Raw genomic sequence first — 15,781 nt, 5'->3', positions numbered from 1 at the left:
GCACCCTCACAGAGTCCCAAGCTGAATTGTTCTTTAGTATGCTCCACACATTTCGCCATGGACAAGGTGATGAATCAAGCTGCTAGACCAAATCAATCTCTAGATGTTCACCACTAGGGCTATAATAAGATCTGATTCAGCAAAATCCGAATTTGACCCAATTATTAAAAACTTACATCTGAGTTTGATTTAAAATCCTATCGGATTTGAATACATTGGATTCAAATTCAAATTTTAATGGATTCGGATTGGATTTGGATTTAATCCAATTCTACTTTAATCTTTTAAAATATAAAAAAAATAAAAAAAGTTAATTATTTATCAATTTTTATATATAATAAATTAATATAAATATAACATACTAAAATTATTATATATAAATTTATATATAATATATAATATATATATTTTTATAATTTTAATATAATTATATAAATTTATATATTAAAATTAATAAATATTATAATATAATCGAATTCAGATTTTCATTGGATTCTTGAGTCAAATCCTAATCCGATTCAATTATTAATTAAATATAAATTTTAAAATTTGAATACGATTCGATTATATAAATACATCATTACAATCCAAAATAATTGGATTGAATATAGGATCTAGCCTCAGATTTTTCGGTATCACCTATTCACCATAATCTACTCTCATGGAAATACCGAGATAATTGGATTGGATGTCGGATCCAGCTCCGATTTTTGGGTATCAATAACAGGCCCTATTCACCACATGCCTGCCCTCCAACCGAGGCTTTGCATGGACATGCATCATATTCTCGGCTTGGCCTCGTGTCAACTTTTATGGCTCTGATTTACCATAATTCAGATTAGTGGAGGTGATGACTGTATAACTTAATGTGTAACTAATGATAACCCCTAACACCACTAATAAAATATGGAATCCATAATGGAGAGGTGGTTCAATGATGGTGTGAAATGTTATGAGATTTTGGGGCTACCATATAAATGAGATACTATATATGAGATTTGCGGTGTGAGATGTTGTTGTTAGGGTGTTAGAACGTATTTTATTCGCTTGTGATGCGAACTCCTTTCTAATCAACTTTTCTAATTATATCTCACCAAACCATGTACGGTGTTGGATGCATATACCCTAAGCCGTGGTACTGTGGGACCATTGCCATAAATAGGTCGATCCTGTCCACTTACACCGTCCCCAATCACGCCATTGATCATGGAGACGGAGGATACAAAGTATGGACCAAGGATTCATAGTGGTCCGGTGGTCCCTTGCCTCAGAACCATGTAATCAATGGACGGCAGTTGACATAACTGATTTATTATAATTCATTCTGTTCCGTCATCCCGTGCATTTATTGGCTCGGGACCACCCTCTTGGATAAGATCAGAGACCAACTCAGTCTCTAAATAACTGATCCAACGGTTAATGATACCTGATACAATTTAATATAATAAATCATGTGCTATAGGATCGCTTGGTGATCAAAAGGTAAACCCATGATGCAAAGTGCTATCTGACCCAATCTACTAATCGTAGGCGTTGTGGGGCCCAGCTTTTTAAGCTTAGCTTCCATTCCCCCTTTTTTTTCTATCGGGTACCCGCTTCCCGACCCATCGTGTTGGGGAAAGAGATATCCGATTGGGGACGGAAACGGGGATGGAATCATGGAAATGAATTCTATGCCTCACCCCGACCCGATTATATATTAAATATAATATTTATATTATATTAAAATATATTTAAAAAATGTTTCCTTATTTTTATATAAATCTATTTTTAAAGAAAATTTAAAAAATTCAGGTCCGGTTAAAAATCCCGTCTACATCAAGAATCGGAGATGAAGGATCATTTTTATCTCCGGCGGAGATCCGGGTCGGGGATGGGGTTGCCATTATAAATTTTTAATGAGTCGAAATTCGAAACTGTCCGATGGGACCTCCTCTGAATCAGACAACACATCCAAATCAATGCAGTGCAGACTCGAGCACTGAATCGAAGGATAGAGATTCTATATGCTCAGATTCTTTTTCAGTGGCCAGGATTAAAAGCTACGGAAATTTCATGCTATGGATGGACCATGGTGAAGAGAAGATAAACAGGAGGGTGTGAATGAAGAGGGACAGTTTAGTAATTTCCTAGAGTAGTCATTTCCTATAAACCAGGTGTAGTAACGGGTGACCCATGCTCCCATGAGACTCGGTCCCGGCTCCACTGTCTGAGAGAAGTTAAACCGAAGCTATGGATTAAATGAGAAGACAGAAAGAGAAAGGGAGAGAGAGAGAGAGAGCATAAGAGAAGATTGAGAGTCGAGAAACAGAGAGACGATTCCTTACGTTCGTTCTAAGCCAGAGTAGAAATTCTTTCAATCTGGCTTTTTCGTTTGTTTGGCTTTCTTTCTCTCTCTCTGCTCTGCTCTTCTCTGTCTCTTGTTCTTCTGACATCTTGGTTGCAGATTTGCGGTCTCCTTCTTTTCCTTTCTGTCTTCCAGACAATAAGGCTGAGAAAGATCAGATCTGGTCTTTGGGTATATGCATTAAAGAAGGAAGGAAGGTATCCTATGCTTCGTAGCGTACGACTAGAAAGTTCAGAATTTTCAGTGAAAATACTTCCGGTGGATTAGCTATTGGGGTAAATTATCAGAGTTTCTGTGGATCCATCGATTGGTGTTGTCTTCGTGGATCTTGCGGTTTTCGTCTGCAATTCCCGAGTCTCGTCGCTTTCACTGGTTTTGTTTTCTAATCCCGGGACCGGGTTGCCTCTTTTGTCTGCTCTTCGTGAAGCGAAGGTTCCCGCTGTTGAATTCATTTGGAGAATCGTGGATTCTGCGAAGGAGGCAAGCGTATTAACGAGATTCTCCTTCTAACCTGTCATTTTGGCGTTTCCGCGGCGGTTTCATCGATTCTTTGCTCCACAAGATTATAAATTTGTGTCAAGTTCTTGGAATTTGGTAGTGTAGACTGAATGGAAAGTGCAGGCAGTGGCGGTCGTCGTCGGATGTCCCTGTCGGACCAGATGGCAGTTCTTGATAAATCGAACCTCCGGGATCTTCTGAGAGTCAGAGACGAAGATGACGGCCGAAGCGCCTTGGCGGGACTTACCCTAGGCGCAGTGCTCGGCTGCGAGGAGAAGACACCGGCTAGCCGATCGCTTATCGACATCCTCAAACATGAAGACTCCTCCCTCATGGCTCACAACAACAAGAAGAACTGGAAGTCCTTCAAGGACCGTCTCCGTCTCCGCCGCATGAGCGGCGCCGCTTGGACCTCCTCCTCCTCCTCCTCCTCTACTGCTACTACAAACATCTGCCTGTTGGATAGCACAATGCAAACTTCAGACCCTATTCCGGTCACTCCTCCCGTCGCCGCTACTTCCTCAGCCGAAGCAGTGGCCTCGGTTCGACCGGAAAATTCATCCGCCAGCCTTGCAAACCTCCTCGCCGAGCACAATTTCTCGTCTTCGGAGGCGACCGCTTTCCCCAACCAAGCGGCCTTCACAAGGTTGGCGGCCGCATTAGCGGCTGAGCGAGAGATGCAACGGTCAGCATCAAATGCCGCAGCTCCGACAGAGGCAAGAAGCGAGGAAATTCCGTCGACTTCAACGGTGGCGGTGGCGGAGGCACCGGGGAGGGTATCGTTGATGGCGTTGTTGGAGGAGACGGACAGGCAGGCCGGGGTGGTGGGGTCCACATTCGTGACGCCGGTGGAAGATGGAGGGGAGTACGTGGACGACGATGATGGAGGGGAGTACGCGTGCTGCGTGTGCATGGTGAGGCATAAAGGTGCGGCATTTATTCCGTGTGGACACACCTTCTGCCGGCTTTGCTCCAGGGAGGTCTGGGTTAACCGGGGGAACTGCCCACTCTGCAACGGCTTCATCTTGGAAATTCTCGACATTTTCTGAACCTCCTCCAATCCAAACACCCTCCTCCTCAGTCCTGTCCAGTGTCCACTCCAGATTTCTTCTTTCTTGGGCTCTTGATTTTTAAGACTTTTACTATTATTAATTTGTGTAATTAAGATGCCAAATTAGATTCTACACTTGATTGAAGCAGAAATTTTGTGATGAAATTCAACTGTGTTCTGCAGTTCTTGGAACCGTTGGATCGGAATCGGAATGGTTTTTCTTTCTTACTTGCCTTTCTTTCCTATGACTGTAGCTCTCGGATATGCTGTGAGGATTCTGATTCTATGTGGGGTCACTGTCCCTCACACCACTTGGGAATACTGTATAGTGTTTGCCCGTTAGATTGGAATTCAATGTAGGTTAAATTTCAGGATCCGTTTGCTTCCCAGTCGGAACTCGGAACCAAAAGTTTTCGAAATCAGAATCGAAATGGTCCTTTCTATCTGTTTGGTTCAGACAGGACTCAGAATGAATGGAATTAGAATTACCCAATTCCCATTTCAGACCTCTATTCTTATGAACCAAATAAGGCCTCCGTTTGGCTCGGTTTAGAAGAAGCTGAAATACAAATATGTAGCGTGCAAAACCTAAAAAACCTTGTATATGGTCCAATATTTGTATAGCATGATTTTGCTCTTAAAAGAGAGAACTGATCTCTTGAAAGCAAAAACCATGTTACCACCCTAAGAGCATTGTTTTGCCTTTTTAGGAGAGAACTTTTGAAAGCAAAAATCACCAACACCTTCCGTGCATCCAGCCGCACATCGGAAATATCTCACTGTGAATTTAATGGTACAAGCAGGGGAGATATTCCCGACATATGAATGGATGCTGTGTTGAAGATGTTTGCATGGTTTTTGCTTTCGGAGATTCAGAAGAGCTCTTTGGTTCCTCACTAGTGATTGTAGACTTGTAGGTTGTGTTTGGTATCATTAGTGCCTCTCTTAGAAATGTTTTGGGTTTTTCAATAGTATTAAATGCTACACAGATACAGTACAATTGCCACTTATTCATGAAAAGTCAAGTTTAATGTTTTTATTATAAATGCCAACACCAATCCAATGTCATTTTTAGATAATTTGCCAATTAAACATGTTTCAACACCCTACTAACATCATATCACACCACACATCTCATACATGATGGTCAACTTTTATGATGGGGTTAGTTTCATAGTGAGATATGTGTTAGGTGTTAGATCAAGTTGGTAGGGTGTTGGAATTTATTTTGTTGGTAGGTGATGCTAACTCAATTGGAAGTCATTATCTAATGTGATGTGATAAGATAATTTCTCAAATTTTGTATTGATAACCCCAAACATGGTAATTAACTACAATCTCTTCTTAGGTGGAGTTTGAGAACTGCTATACCCCTTGTTGGGGGTGATGGGGTGTATCACTTTACTACCTAAACTATTAAAAGTTGTAAATGCCCCCTCTCTCCCCCACACCCAAACTTTTCCAAGTGTGTATCAATAAAGCTTTGAGTTCCTCTTAGCCTTTTGTTTTAGAAAATGGTTATGTGTGTGCATCATAGGACATTAAGGCTGTGTTTGGTTTGAAGGACAAAGTAGGGAAAGGAAGGGAAAGGAAGGGAAAAGGTAGGGAAACCTTTACAAACCCTGTATAGGTTTCCCTTCAAACCAAATATACCCTAATTTTTTCAAAATATCCAATGCCAGTGTTCTAAGGCTATAACATTTAAGAATGCAAATGCCAGTTTAATGCATATTTGCACTTTCTTCAGTTTTGCTAGTGTTTGGTAAGAGTGTATTTTTGTCTTGAAAATGATATCAAATACAGATTTCAAGGCATATTTGCATTAAAAATGAAAGCAAAGTTTGCATTCAGGATTGACTACTGTTAGAAAGGTATATTCAATCTCTGGATTCATATTTATATCTATCATTGGCAAAAATGCAAAACTAGACAAACTTTGCATTTTCATGAACCAAACGCATTTGCATTTATACTGATTTTTTTGGTAGGGAGGAAGAACAAAACTATAGTGAGCGAGGAAAAGTCTTAAATATACAAAAAAAATCACTTTAGAGACTAACAATATGTCTTTCCCACTTAGGCTGCATTTGGCATTCCTTATTTTAAGGACTTATCATCTCCTTTTTATTATTAAAAACTTGGTGTTTATAGGGGCATTTTAATAAAAAAAAAGAGATAAATCCTTAAAATAGGGAATTCCAAATGCAGCCTAAGTGGGAGAGACATATTGTTAATCTCTAGAGTATGCCCCATATTAGCCAACCGGTCAGCCGCAATGGTGGCCTACATGTAAGAAAGTTACCACTAACTCGAACCTCCTACAAATGAGCTCAGATTTCCTACTCACTTTTTCTACCCGCAATTGATTGTAGTCACACATCTCTCAATTCATTATAGAGATGTGTGGCTCCAATTCACGGCGGATAGAGAATAGGTAGGAAAAGTGAGTAGAAAATCCGGAATGCCTACAAATGTCGTAGCAATCTTCTACGGGCTTTACATTCCATGGTGGGGTTCTTCACGACCTTTGAGCCCATCCACAATGAGCTTGGAATCTCCATCAACAATTATCCGATGTTGTGAAAACTTTGATGCCAACTTTAATGCTTCCAATGCTGTTCACTGAACACCTTTCAACACCTTTGCATGCAACAAATAGAACACTTCCGTGATCACGAGCAGCAGCTTCCACATCACATTTGCCATCAGATCTCCTAGACAATGCTTTCAAAATCAGACCGGACCAGAAAAAGCGAGAATCAGTCATCTGACCGGTTCTGTTTTACTCCAAAATTGTTATTTGACCAAAAATGTTGATTTGATCAACGAACTGCTGATTCGAGCAGTCCAACCGTTCAACTTATGAATAGTTTTTGGCCTTTTTTGGGTTTTTAAAATTTTTAATTTTTTTTTTTGTCAAAATGGGCCATCCATTCAGACCGAATGAACTGGACCCAAAATGATTCTCTGTCTGATCCGGATTTAAAAACCTTACTCCTAGATAAATCGAAATTAACCTTGACCTCATCTTCTTTTGGTGGGATCGATTGAATTTGAATGCATCTTGTAATCTTTCTTTTGAGTGTCTATTAGAAGCATTTGATGAAATTATGTGGGGAGGGGAATTCTTGTTGAATATTTTGTTGTTTCAAATTTTCCATAAGTTCTATAGAATCATACTAGCAATTCCATCACACATGCTTCTCTATTTTATTTATTCACTATTCTCAATCTTTGTTGTTATTTTGGAAACAAAACCCCACCACATGTGTGGAGCAATTAGCGGAAAGGTTAGTTCAATACGATGGCTGTTTAGTGGGCTGCAGAACCAATGATGACTTTCCACGTGAATCAAAAAATGTGTAGATCTTACACCTCTCACAGTGGGGCATATATTTATTATTGATGTAGAATATTGTCATTGGTTCCACTCTTTGTACAGTTCCTTGCAATCTTGTATTAAGAATATCTTCATATTTATGTTTTTTTTTTTTTATGGGGAGATATTCTCAATGCAAGGCTGTGAGTCTGGATCTCCTGTTCACGAGAACTTTATCCACATTTGCCCACATAATATGGCAGCCACATATGAAAAATATCTATTATACAACATAGTCTTATGCAGGGAGAAATGTTCCCAATTCACAAGGTAATATATTGTGAGTAGATGTGGGCAGGAGATCCCGCGTCGCAAGGGACTGTACTAACCGTATGAACACTGTCTTGTGAGAATTGAATCTGATCTTTGGTTCCACAGCCAGCTGGACAGCCATCGCGTTCTGCTAAAGTGTTAATCCGGATCAAGGGGTATTTGCAAGTATTAATAGTTTTGATAATAAAATGACAAACGCCCATAATATAGAGGTTTTTTTTGAGTTTACCATTTTGGGGCATTAGGTAACTGCTAATTTATTAGACATTGACCAGTCCATCTAACGGTATAATGACACACCACGTCAGCTCTATATTCCGTGATCCCACACGTGTCAGGCTGGTTACGATAGGACAAGTTTCATCCGATTCGGACTGGACACTGACTGGTAGGATAAATGGACAATACATAGGAAACTTTAAGCTCATGCAGAGACAAGGGGATGCACTTGCAGTGGGTGTGGGCCCAACCACCCCAATAATAAGAGAGGCCCACAAAAGGAAAAGTTGAAAGCATCTTCTCTGGAATGGCTCACGGCCCATGGCCCACCATCTAGTCATTCATCTGTGCCTGAAAACACAAGAGCCAGCTCTATGTGATTGTGAAAGCTACGTGGCTGAACATGTTAAATGAAGCAACCGTTGAGCCAACCTCACCTGAAATTCCAAAAATACAGCTCAGATTTCATGTGGTACCATGGCCCACCCCTTTTTTTGAATCCTATTCAACGGCAGCCCAAGACAAGGGACACTTGGATCTCCTCTATGAGCTAGGGCCCATGGGCCACCCTAGGGCCTACCCTATGATAAGTGGGGATAGTTTACACTCATTTCATGCATAGTGCATGAAAACCAAAATGTTGTCCTCGTGGGTGGGTCCCAATTCTCATCACTCACTTCATCAAGTACCTTTCCTCAACAGTGTCCTTATACCAAGTCAATCAGGATAAAGCAAAAAATTTTACTGAATTTAGCTTGACAAATCATCAAGGCCCAAGGGAGAAAAGAGAGGGTGAAGAATGGGCCCAGGTTTGGATTAGGGTTGAAAATGGTAGCCGTTTGTCTGAATTGGAATTCAGAATCCGATTCCATGAGGGTGATTCAAATTTGATCCGTATATGTAATTCGATCCAATTTGGATCTCTACCAATCCAATCTGATATGATGTCATTTGATTTGATAGTACTCAATTACTTACACCGCAACCCATTTGCAGAATTTTGAAATTACAGCCCTCCATAATTTTTGAAATTCTCCCTATAATTTTTCATCGGATGGAATGGCGAATCAGGTTTTAGATTTTCATAGTACATTGACAGTCCTTGTTTGATAGGTTTCAAAAAAATTATTTTGAAGTTATTTTTATTCATGATATATATAGCGGTGTCAATGGTCGGGGTTATAATGGTTTTGATTCTATGATTATATTTTGTTCTCATTAATAATTGAGTTGATTCTAGTTATTATCTATTTTAAATTGATTCGAATCCGGATTGATTATTTTATTAAATATATTTAGTATTTTTTTTTATAATTTCCCATATTATAAGTTTGAAATGATAAATTTGATAGATAATAAATAAGATAATATAAGTTAAAGGTGTTTAATTTATTAATATATAAATAATTTAGTATTTTTCTATCTTTTTTATGAAAGTTATGATATCAAAATTTCAATTTTATGTTATTGTTTAAATAAATAAATATTGTTTTCAATATATTAACTGGGATGATTCTTGGTCTATGATTTTGTCCTGATTAATAATTGGTTTGGGACTGGTTCTACCTAGACCTAACCCAGAATCAGTTCATTGATAGCCTGTATATATATTATTAAGTTCATCTTTGATTTATTTAACATTTTGATTATTTTTAGTTCCATTTATTAATGATAATCAATATCTAAATCCAATCCGGGTTTGATCTAAATTAAATGGATAAAGTTCAACTCAATTATGATGAAAATCTATTAAATTTAGATATTATTGAATCAAATTTGGATGTAGGCATCATGTGATTTAGTTCAATTTGTTTGCAGCCCTAGGTTTGACATAGAAACCCAACAATCAGGGAAGAAAGAAGTGGATAACAGATAGGGATGGTAATTTTTCCCATACAATTAGGGCCCTGTTTTACTCCGAATGAGGCAACTTTCTCCTGATCTTAAACCAAAATGGGGTGGGGACGAGGAAAATATTTTTGTCCCAAACTAGGGATGAGGCTTGCATATAATTCTCCAAACATAATGGTAAACTAGTAAAATATTCCTAGGTTTAATATTAAATTCTAAAATACCTCTAAGTTTCCCTAGAATTCTTAAAACTCTAGGATCCCATAATTCCATTTTAATATTGCCTCCAAATTGCCAGAATCCAATTCCCATAATCATATTTCTAAAATACCACTAAATTAGCTTTATATTTTGATGATTGATCTGGAAGGGAAAATTTCAGAAATTCCTTGTATTGATGGGAAGTGGGTGCCCCACAATGCCATTGGGGACGAGATAGGGATGGGGTAGGGTATTTTAGATATGGGGTGGGGAAGGGGAGGGAGTGCCCTGTGCCCCCGCCCCATTTCCATTCCTAATAACAGAACAGAAGGGAATGTGAGATAGAGATGAAGGTAACCAAGGCACAGTTTGGAATACATAGTAGAAAGTGAAATTAGATTTTTTTTATATGCAAATTAGAAAGTTCTATAGGGAAATAAAATTTCATCTGGATTCATCATCATCATCATCATCATCTAAGCCTTGTCCCAACGGTGTCGGCCAAAATGAATCCTAATTATAAGCTCTTAAATAATTTCTTATTACTTTCATCTATGTCTTTTTTGGTCTTCCCTTAACTCTTTTATAGCAGGTGGGGATCTCATTCCTCTAGGACAACCATAATATAATGGGCCAATCATGGCACACCACATCAGTCTAATGTGTGGGACCTATGGTTACAAAGCTGCCATGTCTCAACTGCACATCAGGAATATCTCCCGTATTTATATATTGTACACGATGGGATGTGGCTGTGAGGTCGATGTAAGGAGCCCTTTGTGAGGAGCAAATCCCAATTCATTAACATGGTCTATGTCCACCATAAAACTAGGACCCATCATCTGAGATGTACAGATACAGATCAGAGTCAAGATCTGCTACCAATAAAATGTGTTCCAACACACTTTCAACATGACTTGTGTCCACACATTGCAAAAATGGTGTGTTCCAATCTTGAGTTGAGATCTTGTGCCAACAAAATCTGTTCCAACCCTCTACCAAATTGTTCTAACACTGCACATCTCACTATGAGACTGGGACGACCTGCCGTGTATGAGATGTGCGGTGTGAGATTATGTTGGTAGGGGCCGGGTTGGAATGTGTTTTGTTGGCAGGTGAAAATCTTTGATTGGAAGACAATCTGTTGTTACATCTGCAGCTCTGCAACTGGTTATTCCAGTTTGTGCCACTGTATAATAACTGGAGTGAATGCTGGTTTAGCCCAAACTAGCTTTGAACAGAGAACTACAAATGTTAAGTCATGAATAACAAGGACAAGGAAGCATGAGAATGCACTTCTTTTAACTGTTGCCAGCACACCTCAAAATTATTGGGTCTAGCTGATGACCCAGTTGTTGAGATGGTCAATTGGCACCCCTCCAAATATGAGGCGCGGGATTAAACCTGTAGAATTACAGGCTCTTGGAGCCCGTGGTATGGTGAATGGGCCTCATGTGTAAGATTTCTGAAGGGGTCATTGCTTGGTACAATAGTAACATCTCAAGCTGACAAGCACGAAAATGTCGGTTCAGTCTTAGAGCAGTCCCACTTGGAGGAGGAAGGGAAAAGAAAAGCCAAAAGTTGGGTCTGTATTCAGTCTACCTCTCCCAAGACCCCAACAATGGGGACCATCTTTTGGTAATGGCCCTTTCTATAGGACTTTGATATGTTTCAATTTTGCTTTTAACTTTATGTTGCTCCTCCATATGTCCTCAAAATTGTTTTTGTCATTTAGCCATATCTATTTGCCAAGTTGCTAGGGTTTCTTACTAGAGGTTGATGAGTCCAAGAACTGGAGGGGACCTAAATGCTTATGTTTTGGCACCCCATGAATCTGATTGGGCTAATCTTGAGCTTTATTTAGCTCCTACCATGGTTGAACAGCCACATCTTGATTTATAAATAAAAAATATTATTTAAACCAAAGTTGAAAATTTTGATACGGCTTAATTTGGGAAGAGTGCAAATACAAATATATACAGTGTGCAAATTCAAGGTTTAGCAATATAACATACAAGGTTTTGCACTATACATATTTGTATTTATACTTTTCCCAAACTGAGCCTAATGACATTAACACTGCCCTCTGTGAAAGTTTGTTTGAACGTTAAAAATAAAAAAATAAAAAGAAAAGTTTTGATAGTATCAAAATACAATATGCATGTTCATGCAGATTTTGAACCTTGTTTTAAACCTCTAAACCCTAAATCATAAAATTAACATGAAAAGCATTTGGTTAGATGCATGTCCTCTGACCAAATACGATGTGTTTTTTTTTTTTTGCTAATTAATTTTACAGTAGTTTCTAAGTTCTAACCTTTTTTGTTTTGGAAAACATCTTTTTTCAATCTTAGTACACCAGGCTTACAGTACGTGAGCTAAAATATATAAGGGTCTACTAATCAACCCAATATACTATTCAGCAATTAAGGAGCTCATAACCTACTTAATGACTTATTTATTAAATTACAGATCAATAAGGCATTAAGTTCAGCCATTTCAGCCACTATCACTTGGCCTCTAAGCAAGGGATTTTTCTAAAGTTCAGTATTTGCAACATAGATTTTTATTGCATCCAGAGCCAAAAATGTGAAAATTTATTAGAAAAAAGCCACCAAGGCCAAATGTTTTCAGACTTCAATACATAATTGACTTCTGTTGATTTTAATTCAGCACATGTTGTGCAAAATCCTTCATAGGCATGTGCAAGCGTATGATACCTCATGACTTCACTTACATATTTACTCTCTTACTAAATCTCAGTTTGGAAGAAGTACAAATACAAATATGTAGAATGTATCACTTTATATTTTGTATTATTTTATATGTATTTTCACTGTACATATTTGCATTTATATTTCTTAGAAGAGAATGCATAATTTAAAATTAAAACTCGAGTGAAAAATCTTAGAGGAGAATCAATTATATTACTGTTAATTGAGTTTGTGATAAAATTAAGCTATTTAAGTGAATGCACTTTTCTGTTTAAAAGCCAAAATGAACCCTTTAACAAAAACAAGATGCAACTAATACCAATCCTATTTCCCTTTCAAACTAATTCTACTGATAAATGAAGAAGTAGAAGTTGCTAACTATACATGATCTCTCTCTCTCTCAATGGTCCAATAAACAAATAAGGATAAAGCTAGCCCATTAGTTATCACTGTCCAAACATGTTTATGTACAGAGTTGTCAAGGGATCCAGTGCAACCCAATCAATAACTCTATTTGAATTGATGAACAGACATGTGGTGATGTGATGTGATGAGTTAATTAAATGGGTATATTTTTCAAAGTCCAAATGAGCTAAACCATAACCCATAACTCCTTGCAATGTGGCAACCAATGACAAACAGATGGGAGATGGGGCTGGTAACCTATATGACACTTGGGTTTTGTCAATAGGCAATAGCTAATTACACTTGCAGCCAATAAACATCTTTAGCATTGAATTCTTCTCTAGTTTGGTACATTGGTTGTGTGGCACTCTATATTAAATGCAGCAGGCTCAAGGCCCATATATATTAGGACCACAGGATAGGATAGGGTTTGACAAGTCTTCCCACCTTTTCTTTTGAATGGTTTGGTGGTCTGCTCTGCGATTGTCACGCCTGCTTATTGATGATATTCACAAGCCCCACGTGATATTTTGGAAGATCACCAACCCATTCCTTCATATCTCTGCTTTGGTTTGATTGATGTGATATGGGCTTTCTTGAGTCTTTAACTTCCTCTGTTTTATGTTTATCCATGGTTATCTTTTTTGCTTCTCTTTCTCTTTTTCATTTGAATGCCCTTTTTTTTTCTTGATGATGAGCTGCTGGCAATTTATGAGTTGATGGTAATTTTCCACTTATGAAAGTATTTGGAGCAAGGTTTTTTAAATTAGGTCAGTGTTTTATTTTTAGTCAAAAAATAATTTTGGAATGAAACAAAACCAGTCAAATTTTAATTTTTCCAGTTTGACCATCCAGTCCGTTCCGATTTTAAAAACACTGGTTTGAAAGTTTGTCATATCTTATGTGGTTCCCATGTGGATGGATGAGATATATACTTAGATATCAAATAAAAATTGTGGATAGGCAGATAGATATCTTAAATTAAAGGTAGGCAATGATAAGGTTCAAGGGCTTTCGGCCCCTTTTTTACAATAATAGTATATAAAAGCAAAAGCTTCGCTTTTAGGATACAGGACCCTTAAATTGATCTAGGCCCCATAACTTGATTGGGTTGAAAGCATTCAATGTTTCCCAACATTGTTTTTTTTTTTAATTATCTTTTTAAGCCAGTATCATGTTCTTACCAAAAAAATTGGTTTGAATGAGAGGATTATTTGATCTGATTATTTATGGTGCAGACACTCATTTAAGGGTACCCTGTCGAGCTTTTATTAAACTTTGACCGGATCCAATGTAATGTAAAATCTTCAATTTAAGTATATAAGGTGCACCATACTTATTAAGTTCAAAAATAAAATAAATCAATCAATAGACAATTCTCATCACTTGATGAACCGTCTAACATATGGTAGGGTATAGGGATCACCTATATGAGATGGTGAAGGAAAATGAAGAAAGGTAAAAATAAAAAAGAGTTTCCTAATGCATAGATATGTTTTCTACTGTTTTTGTTAATGTGGTAATTGTTTTTATTTTGAAAAGAAAAATAAAAGGGTTTGTCTATAATGTACTTGTTAATATTTAATGATTTATCAAAAAGGGTTTATCTATAATGTGATAATTGTCTTCTAAATGTATGTATATATGTATACATGTGTATGATTTATCAAACAAAATGCATATATGTATGTACATAGACAGGATGAGCTTGGCTCAGGCCCAACCCAAAAAATAAAAAAGGCCAAACTTTTGGGCCCAAACACAGCCCAAAGAATAAAAATCCAAGCCTAGCCCATATAAAATTGTGGGCTAGGTCAGTTCGGACTTGAGATGGGCTTGCCCAAGTTGCAGCCCTACAGTCAATAATGTTGACTGAGTAAAGTTTATGCACAATTATCTTATTATGGTTTCTTTATTTTATTTTATTTGTTGCTTTGTTGCTGATAAGCCCCTGAACAAGAGCTTTCTTTTACAGCTTATGAAAGTGGTACATGATACTATGTTTCAAACTTAAATTGTTCCTATAACTTCCTTTGATTTTTAAGGTGGTAGTGGTATGAAAGAAATGTAAGGAGTGCTTCCATCTTACTCCAACAGAAGCTCCAATTTCCCAGAATAAATTTGGAAGAGTGAGGATTGAAAGCTACTACAAACCAGGAAGAATGAAACCTAAAAGAAAGATTTATTGTGATTCTAGGTATTATTTTCGTATTATTTAGGAGGTGTTTGGCAAGTCTTTTTAAGATCTTCCAAAAATTCAAGACCTTAAAAGACTGATGAGCTTTTATGGATAGATCAAAGATCAAAGACCGTTTGGTTGCAATTTTTTTTTCATAGATCTTAAAAGTAAAAAGACCCAAAGACCATTTGGAAACACATATAGCACAACAAATAAGTGTTGAGCATTTAAATGGACATACACCTTGGAAATGTCATGTATGGGACCCACTAATGCATTCAAATGTGTATTTAGCACTTATGGGCCCTACCTACACATTGGCTTATGCAAATATGCAGAGGTTCGTTGGTTTAGGAGGCCTGTGTTCAGATTCCTCGGTGGTGGAATGTGCAAGGGTTTTTTCTCAAATGAAGAAAGATCTCATAAGCTCAAAAAGACCAGAAGCCTCAAATGAAGCTTTTGGATTTTGTACAATTTTCAGCTTTCTCAAGCTTTTTAGGGGGGCTATCTTTTTGGCTTTCTAACTTGTGGTTGCCAAACGAAAAAGCTCAGTACAAGGTCTTCCAAGCTTTGAGAAGCCTTAAAGACCCCTTAAAAAGACTTCCCAAATACCCTCTTAATTAGAAAATTTGGCCTTTCACTACAACCTAAAAATATGCACAAG

At 37.7% G+C, this 15,781-nt stretch overlaps 1 protein-coding gene across 1 annotated transcript; it reads left to right on the top strand.

Annotated features, from left to right (window-relative positions):
• The first annotated feature begins 2,181 nt into the window (after positions 1-2,181).
• On the top strand, positions 2,182-4,124 carry LOC148874728 (uncharacterized). The gene has a single exon (XM_088963758.1). The coding sequence runs from the start codon at positions 2,956-2,958 to the stop codon at positions 3,892-3,894; it is 939 nt and encodes a 312-aa protein (XP_088819884.1). The 5' UTR covers positions 2,182-2,955; the 3' UTR covers positions 3,895-4,124.
• The last annotated feature ends 11,657 nt before the right edge of the window (positions 4,125-15,781 follow it).

This window comes from Nelumbo lutea, chromosome 1, assembly GCF_056320005.1.
Source record: "Nelumbo lutea isolate HS-2025 chromosome 1, American lotus-T2T, whole genome shotgun sequence".
NCBI classification, from domain to species: Eukaryota; Viridiplantae; Streptophyta; class Magnoliopsida; order Proteales; family Nelumbonaceae; genus Nelumbo; species Nelumbo lutea.
The sequence above is the reverse complement of the archived record's forward strand: the minus strand, read 5'-3'. Positions and strand labels throughout refer to the sequence as shown.